The sequence below is a fragment of the Ciconia boyciana genome, chromosome 12 (genome assembly GCF_034638445.1).
Source record: "Ciconia boyciana chromosome 12, ASM3463844v1, whole genome shotgun sequence".
Taxonomy (NCBI): Eukaryota; Metazoa; Chordata; class Aves; order Ciconiiformes; family Ciconiidae; genus Ciconia; species Ciconia boyciana.
In genome coordinates this window covers 1,932,080-1,947,459 of record NC_132945.1, presented here as the reverse complement: position 1 = coordinate 1,947,459, position 15,380 = coordinate 1,932,080, and the positions used below count along the sequence as shown (strand labels likewise).

General features: G+C 52.0%; 1 protein-coding gene across 7 annotated transcripts; it reads left to right on the top strand.

Annotated features, from left to right (window-relative positions):
• The first annotated feature begins 4,512 nt into the window (after positions 1 to 4,512).
• CYSLTR1 (cysteinyl leukotriene receptor 1) lies at positions 4,513 to 13,413 on the top strand. 7 transcript variants are annotated; one of them, XM_072877214.1, is made up of 3 exons: positions 4,646 to 4,775; positions 4,884 to 5,041; positions 8,709 to 12,003. In XM_072877214.1, exon 3 carries the CDS (start codon positions 8,784 to 8,786, stop codon positions 9,819 to 9,821), a length of 1,038 nt encoding a protein of 345 aa, XP_072733315.1. In that variant the 5' UTR covers positions 4,646 to 4,775; positions 4,884 to 5,041; positions 8,709 to 8,783; the 3' UTR covers positions 9,822 to 12,003. The 7 variants fall into 7 exon arrangements, 6 of the variants coding, with proteins under 6 accessions (XP_072733317.1, XP_072733319.1, XP_072733316.1 ...); XR_012044785.1 differs by lacking the exon at positions 4,646 to 4,775 and adding an exon at positions 12,433 to 13,413 and having other exon boundaries at positions 4,791 to 5,041; positions 8,709 to 11,391; XM_072877216.1 differs by lacking the exons at positions 4,646 to 4,775; positions 4,884 to 5,041 and adding an exon at positions 4,513 to 4,547.
• The last annotated feature ends 1,967 nt before the right edge of the window (positions 13,414 to 15,380 follow it).

The following is a 15,380-nucleotide window of genomic DNA, read 5'->3' as shown; positions in this document are numbered from 1 at the left end:
CAGGAAGGCTCTAACAAACCAAGCAGGGGAAGAAGAGCGAGGAGGCGACCTTGTGTGGTGTGCAAGGGACATCACACTGACGGCACTTCCCTGAAGCGCTCAGCGCTGAGTGGCCTGAAGATCTTCCCCTGCACAAACAGGGAGAGCAGAGTCACCATGGTCTGTCCCACCAAGCAGTGCCAGCCATCCCCAGGGACAGTCACCCGCAGCCCCGCAGCCGCAGACATCTGCTTTGTCCTCTCCCAGGGCACCAGGTCTGCATGCCGTGGATCCATCCTTTCCCTGGAGCGCAGAGGTCCCCGCGGTGCATGGAGGTGTTGGGGTCGGCCACCTTCCAGCCACCCATCCCAGAGGACAAAAGGTTTCATCCAGCTCCTCACGGCGTTGATAGCCCAGTTCTGCCCTTAGTTATCATGCCTGGCCCCCATCAAATACCACGTGTCTTCTTGGCCTCGCTGTAACAGAGCTGCAGCTTGACCTCATCCTAGGAGTCCAGTGAGGAAATCCTTTCTACAGCAAAACTCTGGCTCTTCTGCCAGCACATATGGAGCAGCAGCAACCTCCTCGATCCCACACTAACCTCAGTGTGACCTTGCAATTAGAATTCTTTCTGTTCTTGAGAGTGAAGAGCAGCAAAGAAAAGAAGAAGGAACAGCAAAAAAAAAAAAAGGAGAAGGAATAAAAAAACTGAGTAGCAAAAAGCAGAAGGAATAGCAAAAAAAGGTACCAAAAAAAGCAGAAGGAATGGCAGAATGGAGTAATACCAAAATGTGCACGACAACTAAAGCAAACTACAGAACTGGCTCACAGCATAGGAGATTGCAGGCGGTGCAACAGGTTGCCCAGTCTTGGAGGCCCTTGGACCTCCATCCTTGAAAGTCTTCAAGACCAGGTGGGATAAAGCCCTGAGCGACCTGGCCTGGCCTGGTGTGAGCAGGATGTTGGACCAGAATTCTCCTGAGGTGCCCTCCGACCTGAATTATCCCATGATCCTGTGATTTCAGTGTTCCTAATACGCTGCCAAGTGGCTCTTGGGAGACGGGCAGGCTTCTCTGTGCATGGGGTAGGTGAGGAAGGCAGGGAAGGCTCTCAGGAGGGGCAGAGGGATGAGGTGTACGTACTTCTCACCCACCTTCACTGTTCATAGAGAGTGGTGCGAAAGAGGAACTGCCACCTCCACAGCACCATGGCTTTGTCTGAAATGCAAGTCTGCACATTCTGCCTGTGAGAAGGTGCCAAGGACCCACAACGGAAGTGCAAATTGCTGGGTTCGACAGCAGAAAAACCTTCTGGGACACATCAGGGTGGAAGAGACGCAAGCAAAAAAGAAAGAAAAGAAGACCTGGCATCGCAGCTGGAGGATGCAGGCACAGCTGCAACGCTCGGTACTGCGAAACCTCCAGGTGGGTCTGTATCGGGTCTGTGATTCCAGTGCCAGGCGGACAAGGGCTTTGTCATTATATTCAGCCCATCTCCAAGCCTTTGCTTTCCCTACGTGATGCAAAACAGTGAAACAGGAGAATAAGAGCATGGTGAATAGGAGCTTGCAGTGGCTGAGTGCAGTGACAATTAAATAAACCACACAAGTACAAAACCAAAACCATGCAGCCCAGGCAGAACCTGCCCTAACAGTCTCCAAAGAGACCATCATCCACCTACCTCGTACGAGAGCAGACTCCAGTGTGCTGCTGATCTTATTTGTGGTTCATTCCTATAGAGCATTAATGAGTTTATTGACATGGTGACATTTATTTCATTCTAAAGCATTTATTTAAAAGGTTCGAGGTGGCAAAATGTGTAATTAGTGCTCTCCAGCAGCCTTCCCCCAGCAGCTGCTCAGCTCTGCACCCTTCCAGCTCTCCCGGCACAGCACCTGGATGCCATCTCCTTGCCTCGGTGCCAGCACGGGGCCACGCTCGGCCCGTTGCGCCTGCATGTCTCTGCGCTGTGCTTGCTGGCTCCGTTCCCTGCCGCAGGCACTCACTCAGCTGACACCGACCTAGGGTCTACTCCCTGTTAATGAGAAAAGGAGGATTTGGAAAGCCCTGGAGCCCGGACGTCACTGCCCAACCATCTGTAGGTGTTTTCTAAATGTTATCACCCAATGTTGTGCCAGAACTGAAGATGCAGAAACAGCCAAAAGAAAGCAAAGAGCTGGAGGAACTTCACGAGTGATGCTTGCACCAAGCCCTTCCCTCTGGGAAGAGCCATGGGCCATGCTGACCCACGCACAGGGGCAGCGGGGTCCGAGGGGCTCGCGTGGGAGGCAGGGCTGGAAGTAACCGCTCTCCCTCTCCCCGCGCGCCTTCCTCCCCGTCTGCCCCATCTCTCCCCAGCCCCCTGCGCTGTGGTGGGATTCCACCCGTGCCAGACTGGGGAGAGCGAGTCCTGTAGCGGGAATGTTTCCTTCCCACACTGAGCACTCCTAAATAACAGTGTGGCGTGTCCTGCTGAGCAGAAGATGGGCTGCGGACAGGAGCAGCCTCGGGGACCCTCGCACGGGGGCACGGACAGGCAGGGAGAGGTCCCCTCGCGTGACCTCCACACCACAGGGGTGCCATGGAAACAGGAGGACGTGGAGAAACGTACGTCCTGTGAGCAGAGAGCAGTGTTTACAGGATCTCTTGGCTGCTATCTCTTTTTTCATGTCTGCCACTTTGGAATGTAATCCTTAATTTTGAGGAAGTGCATTTATTCGGTATTGTTATTTCCCATGAGAAGCTAAAGCTTAGAGTTACTACCAGAGGTCAACCAGGATCAAATGGAAGAAAATCTGCTTTCCAGAACCCAGATGAGCGTCAGAGCTATTCCTTGGCCACCGCAGCATCTCTGCACCCGTCACCTGCGTGACCCTCCCGCTCCGAGGAAGGGCTGGCAGAGACCTCTGTTCCTCCGGGTCCCCCGCACGGACACGGGGGCTGCAGGGCTGACGATGCTGCGGGGACAGCCCGAACGGCTCTGCTGGCTGTCAGTGGTCAAGATCGTTCCAGCTGTACCTTTGGGAACACTGATTCTGTAGAAGACAGGGCGATGCCACCGCTTCCAGGACAGCGTAGGGGCAAAGTTTGACCCTGAGCTCAGGAAAAATGTCTTTTGGTGCGTATGGCGGTCCGGTGCGACTGGAAGTCACCACAGAGCACATTTGTGTGTGATCAGTATTTTTTAAATAGGTGAGCAGCAAAGTGCTCGGAGGCTTGTCAGCATGTGGGTGGGGATTTTTCAGTAGCTGACTTGCCGTGAGGTGAAAAGATCTGCCTCCACCAGTGCGATTTCTCAGTGCATAGTAACTAGCCAAGCATACCAGGCGTTTTACTGGAGCACCTTCCTGTCCCGCTGCTGGCGTGCAGCTGAGGTTGCCCCATTTGCACTCGCCTGCCCATGATGCTGTCAAGCTACCGCTGTTTCCCAGTCGTGTGCTTCACCACTTTGCATCGCATCTGGGGGGACCATGCAACCAGCCTGGCCGTCCTCGCCCAGCTAGAGAGCTCACAGGTATGTGGAAGCTCCGAAACCAGCCACCAAAACGGAGCTGGGGCAGAAAAAACGGCTCAAAATTCAGCCAAGCAGTCACCCAACCACGCAGCACTGCGTAAAAGCTGTGGCGATGCAGGTGTCTTTTCAGGAGGAGCAGCCGGGGTCACTGCTTACACCGCCTGCTCATTGAAAAGGAGCTGGACGAGGCTGCGTCTGGGGGCACCAGCACCAGACAGGGCCCAGGGATGCACGCGAGGACAGGGGTCTGCATGGGGAGTTATCATAGAATCAGAGAACGGTTGGGGTGGGAAGGGACCTTTACAGGTCATCTGGTCCAACCCCCTGCCAGAGCAGGGACATCTGTAACTAGATCAGGCTGCTCAGAGCCCATCCAACCTGACCCTGGATGTTTGCAGGGATGGGGCATCGCCCACCTCTCTGGGCAACCTGTGCCAGTGCCTCACCACCCTCACTGTAAAAAATGTCTTTCTTAAATCCAGTCTAAGTCTGCCCTCCCTTAGTTTAAAACCATTGCTCCTTGTCCTGTGCCAACAGGCCTTGCTAAAAAGTCCGTCCCGGTCTTTCCCACGGGGCCCCTGTAAGCGCTGCCGGGCTGCTCCAAGGTCTCCCCGCGGCCCCCCCGCCCCGGGCCCCGCTGAGGTGCTGCAGTAGCCGCAACTTGGAGCCATCCCCGCCGCAGACAAAAGCTGCCCCCGGCAGGGCTTCCCCCTGCCCCGCAGAGGAGCCGCCAGCCCCGCAGCAGCCGGCAGCGGCCGAAAAGCCGCCGGTTCCCCCCGGCACCCCCCTGGTGCCACCACCGGGGCCCCCTCCGCCGTCGGGACGGGCGCTCCCAGCGCGCCCCCCCCGCCGCGCCGCTCCAGCATTTCATGGGGAGGGGCGGCCGGGCGGTCCCGGGGGGGCCGGGGCGGGCCGGGGGGGTCCCGGGGGGCCGGGGCGGGGGCGGGCCGGGGCCGGGCCCCTCCCCGGGGCGGCCGGGGCTGGGCAGGGGCGGCCCCGCTTTAAGGGCGGCGGCGGGGCCGGGCGGGCGGAGCTGCGCGTCCGGCTCGGCTGCGGTGAGTCCTGGCCGGGGCGCGCTGGCGGCGGCGGGGGGGCACCCCACCCCGCGGCACCCCACCCCACGGCACGGCACCCCACGGCACCCCGCGGCACGGCACCCCGCGGCACGGCACCCCGCGGCGCTGCCCTGCCCTGCCCTGCCTCGCCTCCGGTGCCCTCGGGAGCTGCGGTGTCCCGGCCGCGGGGAGCGGTTTGCAGCCGGGCTAAAGGACCCGCGGAGCTCGGTGAGACCGTTTCGCGGTGATGAGCCGGGTTGCTAATTGGGGCCTGCGCCTTGCACCGGTTAGCCGTGCTGTTCCTCTTCCCAAAGCCAGGCTCTGCTCCTCTTGCAGCAGGGAGCGGGTGCCTATGAAGCACATTCGGGGTTCCCAGGCGGTTCCTACGCCTCTCGCCAACCGTTAAATCCAGCCGGTGTCAGCGCTCGGTGTGCCTGCGGACTGGTGATGCGTTCCAGCTGAGCTTGGCCCAACCGCTAGTATCTTCTTTGGTGGTATGCTTTCCGAGTGTGTAATTAAATTTAGTGTTAGCCTACTTGCGACCAACCATAAATCTCACTGTGCTGCGTGAGGCTTGGAGAACCGTTGGTTAGGGGTTTGCTCCGTTTGGGATACGCGGCCAGCCATCGCTGCTCCCTCTCGCTTGTGTACGTTCTGAATGCGCTGAATTCGCCCGCATGTAAATAAATGGTTCAGTGAACCACAACCATACAGATAAAAAGTGGCAGAAGTGATATTTGTCTTCAGTTCATGATGCCAACCTGGTCTAAAGCCTGAGCTAGGAAATGGTGTTTTGTGGGGTTTTTTGGTTTTGATAGATGTGTTTCTAGGTGTGGAGCTCTCTTATACTTTAGCAGTCTGCTTCAGTATTGTAATCATCAGTTCTCCTTTTGGTTACAAAAGACACTTTAAATTATGTTTAGAAATATGATAGATAACAGGTCTCAGTTGTCTCTTAGACAAATACCTCGCACGGTTGTTCGCTATCTGCTGATGTCTTTCAGAACAGCAGCTGAAAGACTGAAATGTAGTCCCCAAAGGAGGTAAAAAGTTTATAGTCCAGCTCAATACCGCTTAAGAAGCGTGCACAAATGGGCACAGAGATTAAATAAGGAAGTTTATCTAATGCGCAAATGATGGGCCGAGACGTTTACCGTTATCTCTTAGGCAGGATAGCTAAACTGCCAGAAGGGAAGAGAAATCCGCAGCACGGGAAGGCAGCGGTGCCTTCTGCAGTGCCCCCCCGAGAGGCACACGGGAGCCTGGCCCAAAACGTGCTGTTGGGAGACGCAGGTTCTGCCCGTGCTGCCGGGCGTTCCTCCATCTGCGGCCTCTTCCCTTCTCGGAGCCTTACATCACATCGCTGCTTTTAGGCAAACCCATCGTTGTTTAGCCACTGGGTTGGCCACGCAGCCTGGTTTGTCCCGTTTTCTGCTCCTCCTTCATACTGCTCATAACTGCCTGGTTAGGCGCAGGCAGAGGAAAAAAGCCTGAATGTGCAAAAGAGATCATTCCAGCCTCTTAATCGCAAACATCTTGGTTGTGTTGGTGGGTTTTTTTTAGACTGAGAAATTTTTTTTTTTTAAATGTCTGAGAAAGAACTGATACATGATGCCTTGGTAAGTACAGAGATTTTTATCTATATGAGTTTTCATGAGATAATTGAGCCAGTAATCTCAATGTGTTCTTACAGCGCATAGCACGGTGGGGTTTTCCTCGGCAGGTCTGCTTGTTGGGCGTTAACCCAGCATAAGAGTAATGGTAGTAAGGGCTTCATCACCTGCATCAGATTATCTTGGCAGACAAAAACAAGGAATGGGGATCATACAGCTTTTTTCAGTGAATATTGCTACCTGCCACTCCCGAGCCATTGGTTAAAATCAGACCAAGGTTACCACAAACTTAATTTTAGCCCTTTCTCGGAGATTTTGAAACATGAAAAGAGTATCACTCCAGTAAAAACTTGAACCTCAAGCCTGAAGTGAAGGCCTCAGGCAAGCGAGGATGCCAGTGGTGTGGGCTGAAGGCCAGATCTCTCAGCATCTCCCAGGGGACCCGGGGCTCGGTCTCCTCCGCACCACGCCACCGGGGCAGCAGCTCCGTGTTGCTGGCTGGTCCTCACAGAGCAGGGGTGGCTGGAGCCACGAGAGGCTGGCCGGGCGATCGCTGGTGTTCAGACCCACTGGGCTTTCCGTCACGAGGAGCCCAGACGCATCCAAGCTGGGGCTGAGGTCTGGATTCTGCCACCGCCAGAATGGGGCTGCTGGGAGGTGGCACTTGCGAGGCAGGGAGAGGCTGCAGCTGCAAACTCGCTGCCTCTCTCTATTAACAGGTTATCTGCAATGAGCATCGCTAGATAAGCTTCACTTATGCAAGCTGAGGTGAACTGAAAGCGATGATGTGTAATGTACTGATCCCCGGCTTTTGGCTCAGCTTGGCTCAGCTGTGTCTTGGCTGCTGCTTCTGGCCAAAGACCTCTGTGCAGTGGCACGGTCGGTCACTCACGTGCCCCTACGTGTCCATGAATAGTCCAAGGGGAAAAAACATCCTCTCTTGTATCTGCTTTTGCCTCCTCTCCTCTCTGTGCTGCCTCGCTGGTATCCGTTGAGCTTTAATGTAATTTGTGCACTGCAGATAATGAAAGGATTGTTTTAGGAGCATAAACTCCCAAATAGCTGAAACTTGACTGAAACCTGGAGGCCTTGAGCATCCCAGTGTGGTTCTGAATTCCCAGTATATCCCAGAGAGAGAGAGACTGGGGGCATCCTTCTACTCTAATGCTGCCAGGCTATTCTAATGGGTGAAAATCTGTGCCATTTAACATCAGTTCTGAGTGCATACACAGTGTGGGTTCTCGCTTGCTCTTGTCCCAGCTGTTGCTTTCATCATTGTTTTTGTTCAAGTCCTGTTATTTCAGTCTGCCTGAATCCTGCAGTTCTGATCATCGGGGTTTTACACGGTCTCAGACTGCAAGTGCGATTCTGTGTCTGAACCATCAGAAACTGAAAATTAATGAGAAAAATATGTAGGTGTGTATTTTCCTCTTACTTTAGGACAACCCAAATTAAGAGTGTCATGCCTCACTGCAGTCAAATGAATACCAAAAGGAAACAATAAAATTTCATGAAAGACTAGCTGAGTGGATCCGAAAACCCTCCCTGGCTGCAGAGTCTGGCTGCTCTGGAGAGCCCCCAACCTGCTCATGTGAATCAAAGCAATGTGCAAAAGCAAGCCCAAGAAGAAACCCTTTGCTAGGGAGTTGCCTCGATAGTGCAGATGTCTCCAGACCAAGAGGTTTGTCCTCCGTGACATGAGGCCAAACCTGCCTGCAGCTTCCTGCTCCGTCTGCCGGGTGCTGCAGCAGCATCTCTGCCCAGGCAGCGCCAGGGAAACCAGAGCCCTGCAGCATCCTCTGTGCTGCAGTGATCCTTCCTGTTCAGCAGATGTAATAGGCCATATCTTTTCCAAAGCTAGTAATTACCCATCTTTATTAGCATAGCAAGTTTAAAAAATGGTGCTACCTGTGAGCAGAGGAGAGCAAAGCAGAATTTGGGGAGCTGACAAATGTCTGGTCATGCACTGAGCAGCCTCTGGCTTGGACTCGTCTTCCACCTTCTGTGCAAAGGATTTGGGGTTTTTTAATTGTGGTTTGTTTTTTTTTAACTGGAGAAATGCTTGTTTGACCACATCCTTTACTGTTTCGGAAACCTTCTTGCAGTGACCTGTCCTTGGGCAGGCAGGGGTGGAGGTGGAGCACGGGGAGACAGCCATTTGCCAGGCGATGCGGAGAGGCAGGACTGAACAATCATTAGGGACCAGATCTGGTCTTCCTATTTTAAATTGCGTAGTGCTATTGCCACCTGCGTTGTTCCTCTTTGCGGTTTTAATGAGTAGCTACCTTAGCTTGCGGGGAGTTAGAGCTTTTTGGTAATTCAGTGGAAGAATGCCGCCAGTACTGAGGACTTACAAAAATGTGACTCTCATCTTTACATCACCAGTTGTTGGTACCAGGTTAAGAAAGGTGGCTCTAGTGGATAGTTATAATAACACGGATCTGTGCAAATCCAGATCCCTTCCGAGCTGTTTTCTCCTATAGGAGAGATAATAGTTTTTTTCCTCCTTTTTAATAATCACATTTTATTTTCATGTGCTTCTTTGCAGAAAAACTCACCTGAGTTTTTCATCCTTAGGCCTGACATTCGTCGCCAGGTGGAATCGGTGCCTCGCCAAGGCAACATGATGGCGCTGTTCGATAACCTGTCGTGCCATCACTCCATCGACGACTTCCGAAACCGAGTGTACTCCACGCTCTACTCCATGATCAGCATTATGGGCTTTGTCGGCAACGGCGTCGTGCTGTACGTCCTCATCAAAACATACCGGCAGAAGACGGCCTTCCAGGTGTACATGCTGAACCTTGCCATGTCCGACTTCCTCTGCGTGTGCACCCTGCCCCTGCGTGTCATCTACTATGTCCACAAAGGGAACTGGTTCTTCAGTGATTTCCTATGCAGGGTCAGCTCGTACGCACTGTATGTCAACCTGTATTGTAGCATTTTTTTCATGACTGCGATGAGCTTCTTCCGTTGCATAGCCATCGTTTTTCCAGTCCAGAACATCAATTTGGTAACGGAGAAGAAGGCTAAATTTGTCTGCATTGGCATCTGGATTTTTGTCACCGTGACAAGCGCTCCCTTTCTGCGAAATGGGACGTACCAACATGGCAACAAGACCAAGTGCTTTGAACCCCCAGAAGACTCTCAGAAGACAAATCTAGTGGTGATCCTGGATCTTATTGCCCTATTTGTGGGTTTCCTTTTTCCCTTTATTGTCATAACTATCTGCTACACCATGATCATAAGGACCTTACTGAAAAATTCCTTGAAGAAGAACCAGGCTAACCGCAAGAAGGCAGTCTGGATGATCATCATCGTGACAGCCACCTTCCTGGTCAGCTTCACCCCGTACCACATTCTGCGTACGGTCCACCTCCACATGCTGCAGCTGAAGAACGCCAGCTGCGAGGACGCCATATACCTACAGAAATCGGTCGTGGTAACGCTCCCCTTGGCAGCTGCCAACTGCTGCTTTGACCCACTTCTGTATTTCTTCTCAGGGGGCAACTTTCGGAAGAGACTTACCACGTTTAGGAAGGCTTCTTCCTCCAGCTTAACACCAGCCTTCAGGAAAAAGTTCTCCGTAAAAGAGAAAGATGAGGAATCCTTTGGAGAAAGCCACAGGGAGAATGGAAGGGCAGCTGTGGTCCCTTCATAAGGGTGGGCTAGACCTTCCCCTAAGATCTCAGATGGTCAACGGAGATCTTGGAACTCTTCCAGAAGACGTGATGGAGGCTTGCAAGCCTTTGTTGCAATTAGATATGTAATAATAACGGTGGACAGTCCCTGATTTATGCTACTCAGTGGTACAGCTGCTGCTGGGGATGGCCAGGCCCTTCCCCAGGAGCACTGCTTGGACATGCACAGCCACTTAGCATGGAGGAGCCACTGCCAGCACCAGAAAACTGTTGATCTGATGATAAACTCGCATAAACAGACTCTTCAAAGCCTGTATTTGGACATTTGCTTCATTTAACAACTCTACAAAGACTGTTAATTCTCCGAGCCAGTGGGAAATGTAAACACAACATTTGCTGTATGTGGCGCTCGGGGACCTACTGACAAATAAAGAAGGCAGAGTTTTCACTGAATGTTCAAACAGCCGCTAAATTATTTACACAGCAGAGGCCAGGATACTTTCTGCCCTGCTCCTAGCTGCTTCTGCTTTGGATTTCAGTTTTCAACTTAACTATGTGTGTAAGACTTGCAGGGTTGGTGCCTGGGTCTGCAAATCCAGGAACTCAGGCTTAAGCCCCTCTCCCACCCCAAACGAGCAGCTCTTCAGACACGCTGTTGTGGGGAGCAGATCTGCCAGCATTTTCTGAATATCTAGAACAATCTTGTCTGTGGGAGCAGTTTTAAAATTGCGGTATCCTAGTGTGCATTTGAAACTTAATTCAGTGGGACTGGTCCTGTAAGTGATGGCTGCAGGATCTGCATTATCACTCCAGTTCTTTAGGAGGTTTTACCTAAAAGTAGAGCTCTGGGTGCTCAGAGTCCAGTGCAGGATCAGGCCTGCCTTTCTGAATTATTGACCACATTTTTTAAAAAATAATTTGAAAAAAATTAATGCAGAAGTCCTTTTTAAAAATGGCTATATATGGTATTTGATCCTGTTCAAGAGTGTTCACCTTGCAGAAAAGAGGCAACCCAAGGCCCTTGGGAAGACCTCTAAGAAGACCTGGAGATCAAGAGTCTCATGAGTCTGGATGAGACATGAGTGAATCTTATCTTATGACACACACGAGTCTATAGGGCCAGATGGGATCCACCCAAGGGTACCGAGGGAGCTGGCAGAAGTGCTCACCAAGCCACTTTCAATCCTTTATCAGCAGCCCTGGCCAACCGGGGAGGTCCCAGTTGACTGGAGGTTAGCAAATGTGACACCCATCTACAAGAAGGGCCAGAAGGAGGATCTGGGGAACTACAGGCCTGTCAGTCTCGCCTCGATGCCGGGGAAGGTTATGGAGGAGATCATCTTGAGTGCCACCATGTGGCACGTACAGGACAACCAGGTGATCAGGCCCTGTCAGCATGGGTTTAGGAAAGGCAGGTCCTGCTTGACCAGCCTGATCTCCTTCTACGGCAAGGTGACCCACTTCGTGGATGAGGGAAAGGCTGTGGACCTTGTCTACCTGGACTTCAGTAAAGCCTTTGACACCGTCTCCCACAGCATTCTGCTGGAGAAACTGGCTGCTCATGGCTTGGACGGGTGTCGTCTTTGCTGGGTAAAGAACTGGCTGGGGCTGGATGGCTGGGCCCAAAGAGTGGTGGTGACTGGAGTTTACTCCAGTTGGCGGCTGGTCACCAGTGGTGTTCCCCAGGGCTCTGTGTTGGGGCCAGTTCTGTTTAATATCTGTATCAATGATCTGGACGAGGGGATTGAGGGCACCCTCAGTCAGTTTGCAGATGACACCAAGTTGGGCAGAGTGTTGATCTGCTGAGGGTAGGAAGGCACTGGAGAGGGACCTGGACAGGCTGGATCCATGGGCCGAGGCCAAGTGTGTGAGGTTCAACAAGGCTCAGTGCCAGGTCCTGCACTTGGGCCACAGCAACCCCATGCAACGCTGCAGGCTTGGGGAAGAGTGGCTGGAAAGCTGCCTGGCGGAAAAGGACCTGGGGGTGTTGGTCGACAGCCGCTTGAATATGAGCCAGCAGTGTGCCCAGGTGGCCAAGAAAGCCAATGGCATCCTGGCTTGTATCAGAAGTAGTGTGGCCAGCAGGACTAGGGCAGTGATTGTGCCCCTGTACTCGGCACTGCTGAGGCCGCACCTCGAATGCTGTGTTCAGTGTTGGGCCCCTCACTCCAAGAGAGACCTTGAGGGGCTGGAGCGTGTCCAGAGAAGGGCAACGGAGCTGGGGAAGGGTCTGGAGCACAAGGCTGATGGGGAGCGGCTGAGGGACCTGGGGTTGTTCAGCCTGGAGAAAAGGAGGCTGAGGGGAGACCTCATCGCTCTCTACAGCTGCCTGAAAGGAGGGTGTAGAGAGGTGGGGTCGGTCTCTTCTCCCAGGTAACAAGTGATGGGACGAGAGGAAATGGCCTCAAGTTGCGCCAGGGGAGGTTTAGACTGGATATTAGGAAATTTTACTTCACTGGAAGGGTTGTCCAGCATTGGCACAGGCTGCCCAGGGAAGTGGTGGAGTCGCCATCCCTGGAAGTATTTAAAAGCCGTTTGGATGAGGTGCTTAGGGACATGGTGTAGTGGTGGGCTTGATGATCCTAAAGGTCTTTTCCAACCTAAACGATTCTGTGATTATTTTGTATACAGGATGATGACAAACCAGATTGGGCTATTTCTTATGTAAAAAAAAAAACTTCAAAATCTTGGACAGAAGGAAACATTCCTGTGCTTTTCCAGTGAACCCATGGAAAAATAGCACTGCCTGTCTTTTGCTGGAGCGAAGCCCAGCCCAAGATGCGTGATACAGCAAGACAGAAATAGAAATTCTTGTAGGATTAAGACTTGTAGTTGGAAAAGTGGTTGAAAATGAATAGCAAGTATGTTTTGGTGTGTTATTTATGAAGTTACTTGATGTTATCTTAAATAAAGAAAATAGTTTTAATACTGTAGAATAAGAGTGAGCAAAAGGAGGTTGGCTTGGGGGCAGGGTCTGCTTGAGAAATTATCTTTACAGATACACAGAAGAGTGCAAGTTCACTCCTTACACCACAGTCTGCATATCCCTGGGTCAGCAAAAGGCAGTTTAAAAAGCAAATTCACCTGCACAAAAACTTATGGATGTGAATTTTCAACAAGATCTGAAACCCCTTTAGAGAATGTTAAGGATCTGTAAAGTGGAAGAGGGCTGAAAGCTGTTCATGTAGGGGAGTGAGAGTTCCCCCTAAAGCCCCAGGAGGGCAGAGCTTACAGTTCAAGGATGTAACTGTAGTCAATGACATAACCGCTTTGCGAAGGCGTGTGTAAGAGGAGAGTCGGCTGAAACTTCCTTCAAGGGTTAGCACTGAGTATTACAGCGGTGTCGCAGAGCATTAAAGGCATTGAGCAACTGTAAATAGAAATCATCACGGACAACCGAGTTTCAGAATATGTAGAAATGAGATGCACGCTCCCAAATTTTATAATATTGTACAGCAATGCTATACATATGTGTTGCAAAGCTTTTTTTATTGTACCATTTTTACTTTTTCCTTTTTATCTTATTTTTGTAACAATGGTTATGGCAAGAGAAATGGCAGTGGTTTTTGTGCAATAGGAAAGACTATTTAAAAAAGATTGCTGAAAATTAAATGAAAACATTGCAAGTTAAATTTTAACAATTACTGTTTCTGTGTCTTATTTTAAAGTCTCCGCATACAGATTCTTCTTCCCTACACTACATTTCTACCTACACACAGCACTAGAGTGTAACATTCAGGTAACAATCATTTATAACGATATAGTAAAAGCTGAGTCAGAGCAGCACAGAAGTTGCTGAGGGCAGCACCTGGAGCGGGCTGAGGTGGCGGGAACTCGCTGCGGAGCTGGAGTTTGGTCCAGCCAAACTGGCCTTTGCTGTAGCCCAACTTCCCCCCGGGCACCGGCTGCTGGTCGGGGACCTGTCAGAGCCAAACCGCGTCTGACGGCAGCTGGGGTCTCGGTAGGTCTTGTAGAGGGGAGCGCCCCAACAAATAGCAGCTGGGACCTCAGTAAATCTCTCTTTATGGATAAAAATCTCTACTGACAGATAGAAAAGCTTGTAAGATACTTGGCGGGAGATGCTGCTTTTGGTGAGGGTGATGTATTTGGGTGTCTTGTGTGGTCATGTATCACGCAGGAGTTCCTGCATGGAAAAGTCTGCCGAGAATGACATTTTCTACTTACGTTCTCCAAAAATACGTGCAGGATCTGCAACGTGGTGTTTAGTTATAAAACTCCAGCCTGTACTGGTGAGGAGGGAGCTTTGCCATCGGCTCGGCAGAAATGGGGTTTCGCTCCGGGCAGGCTCTGCCCAGCTCCGGGTGAGAGGCAAGGGCAGTTGTCCCCTGCTTGTGACTTTGCCCTGTGGCACACAGCAAAGCGCAACCCTGGCAGCGAATGCTGATCAAGTTTTACTCAGGAATAGGGACCCGGAGAGAGATACGTGCCAAGAAACAGGACCTGTCACCGGCATGAGGTGAGTTAGAAATTTCAGCATTTGTATGGGCTGTAAAAATGGCAGGAGTTGGGAAGAGGGATGACGTGCCGTCCTGGAACAGTGTCTGTGTCAGAAATGCCTAGAAAAGGGAAGCGAGGTGTTCAGTTTCTTGCTTGAAACTGGACTTTTTTCTGCCCCATATGCTGCAATTTATGGTACAATAGTGTCCCCTAGTGCTGAGTTATTCCTGGAGCCTGTTGCCTGATGAGGTTTCTTCTCTCTTTTTTAGATAGTCCAGTCTCAGCTCCTCACCTGTAATGTTGTCCTGGTTCCTCTGGTGTTGGTGACACTCAGATCCCCCTCTCCCACCCCTGCCCGTGTTTTATTCCATAATCTTTGGGTTTTTCCTCTCTGCCTTCCTCTTGTTTTTTCCTTTTTACCTGGAGGGATGCTCAGGCTGGGAAGGAGCCAGCCACAGAAGGAGGTCCAGCAGCACCCATCCCCACATGGCCACTGGTCCCCATATGGGGACCCCAGCCTTGGCACTGATGGTGAGCAGGGTCCCTCCTCCTGCCCCGGGCTCCAACAGCACCATCCACCTTGCCCAAAAAATCCTGTTTCTCTGTTGAATGGCTGTCCCAGGGTGGAGCTCGGACCTGCAAAGCTTTCACTGGACGCTCGTGGTAACTACAGCCCTTTGGCATCGCGTCACCACGACAGAAGTCCCATAATTTTGGCCTTCATTTGTCTGGGAAGGTTATTTCTGATAAAAGCCAGTATAGCTCTGGAAGAAACCAGCACCCAGGACGAGCTCCTCACTGTGCCCATATGGCAATAAAATGTTCTTGCTTGTCTCCTACCAAAAGAAACCCAGTGGTCCCTGCTGCCGGCTGCCTTCACACGGACACTGCCCCGCTCCGAGGAGTCCCTCGGGTCCTCGGTAAGGGAACCCAGTGCCAACACAGCACACGCCGGCCACAAACATCCCAGCCCGGCAATCGCCATGTGGCTGTCGGTGCCAGAGAGACGGGCCGTGCCTTGCTCTAGCCTTTCAAGTACACGCTGGCCAATTTGGCAAATAGTAATTAGCCCTGGGTTAATACAAGGAAGTTCCGTGGGTAAATTAGACACCGGTGTTCAT

Excerpts from the sequence above, each read along its gene's own strand:
- CYSLTR1 (XM_072877218.1), top strand. The coding sequence starts at position 8,784 with ATGATGGCGCTGTTCGATAACCTGTCGTGCCATCACTCCATCGACGAC.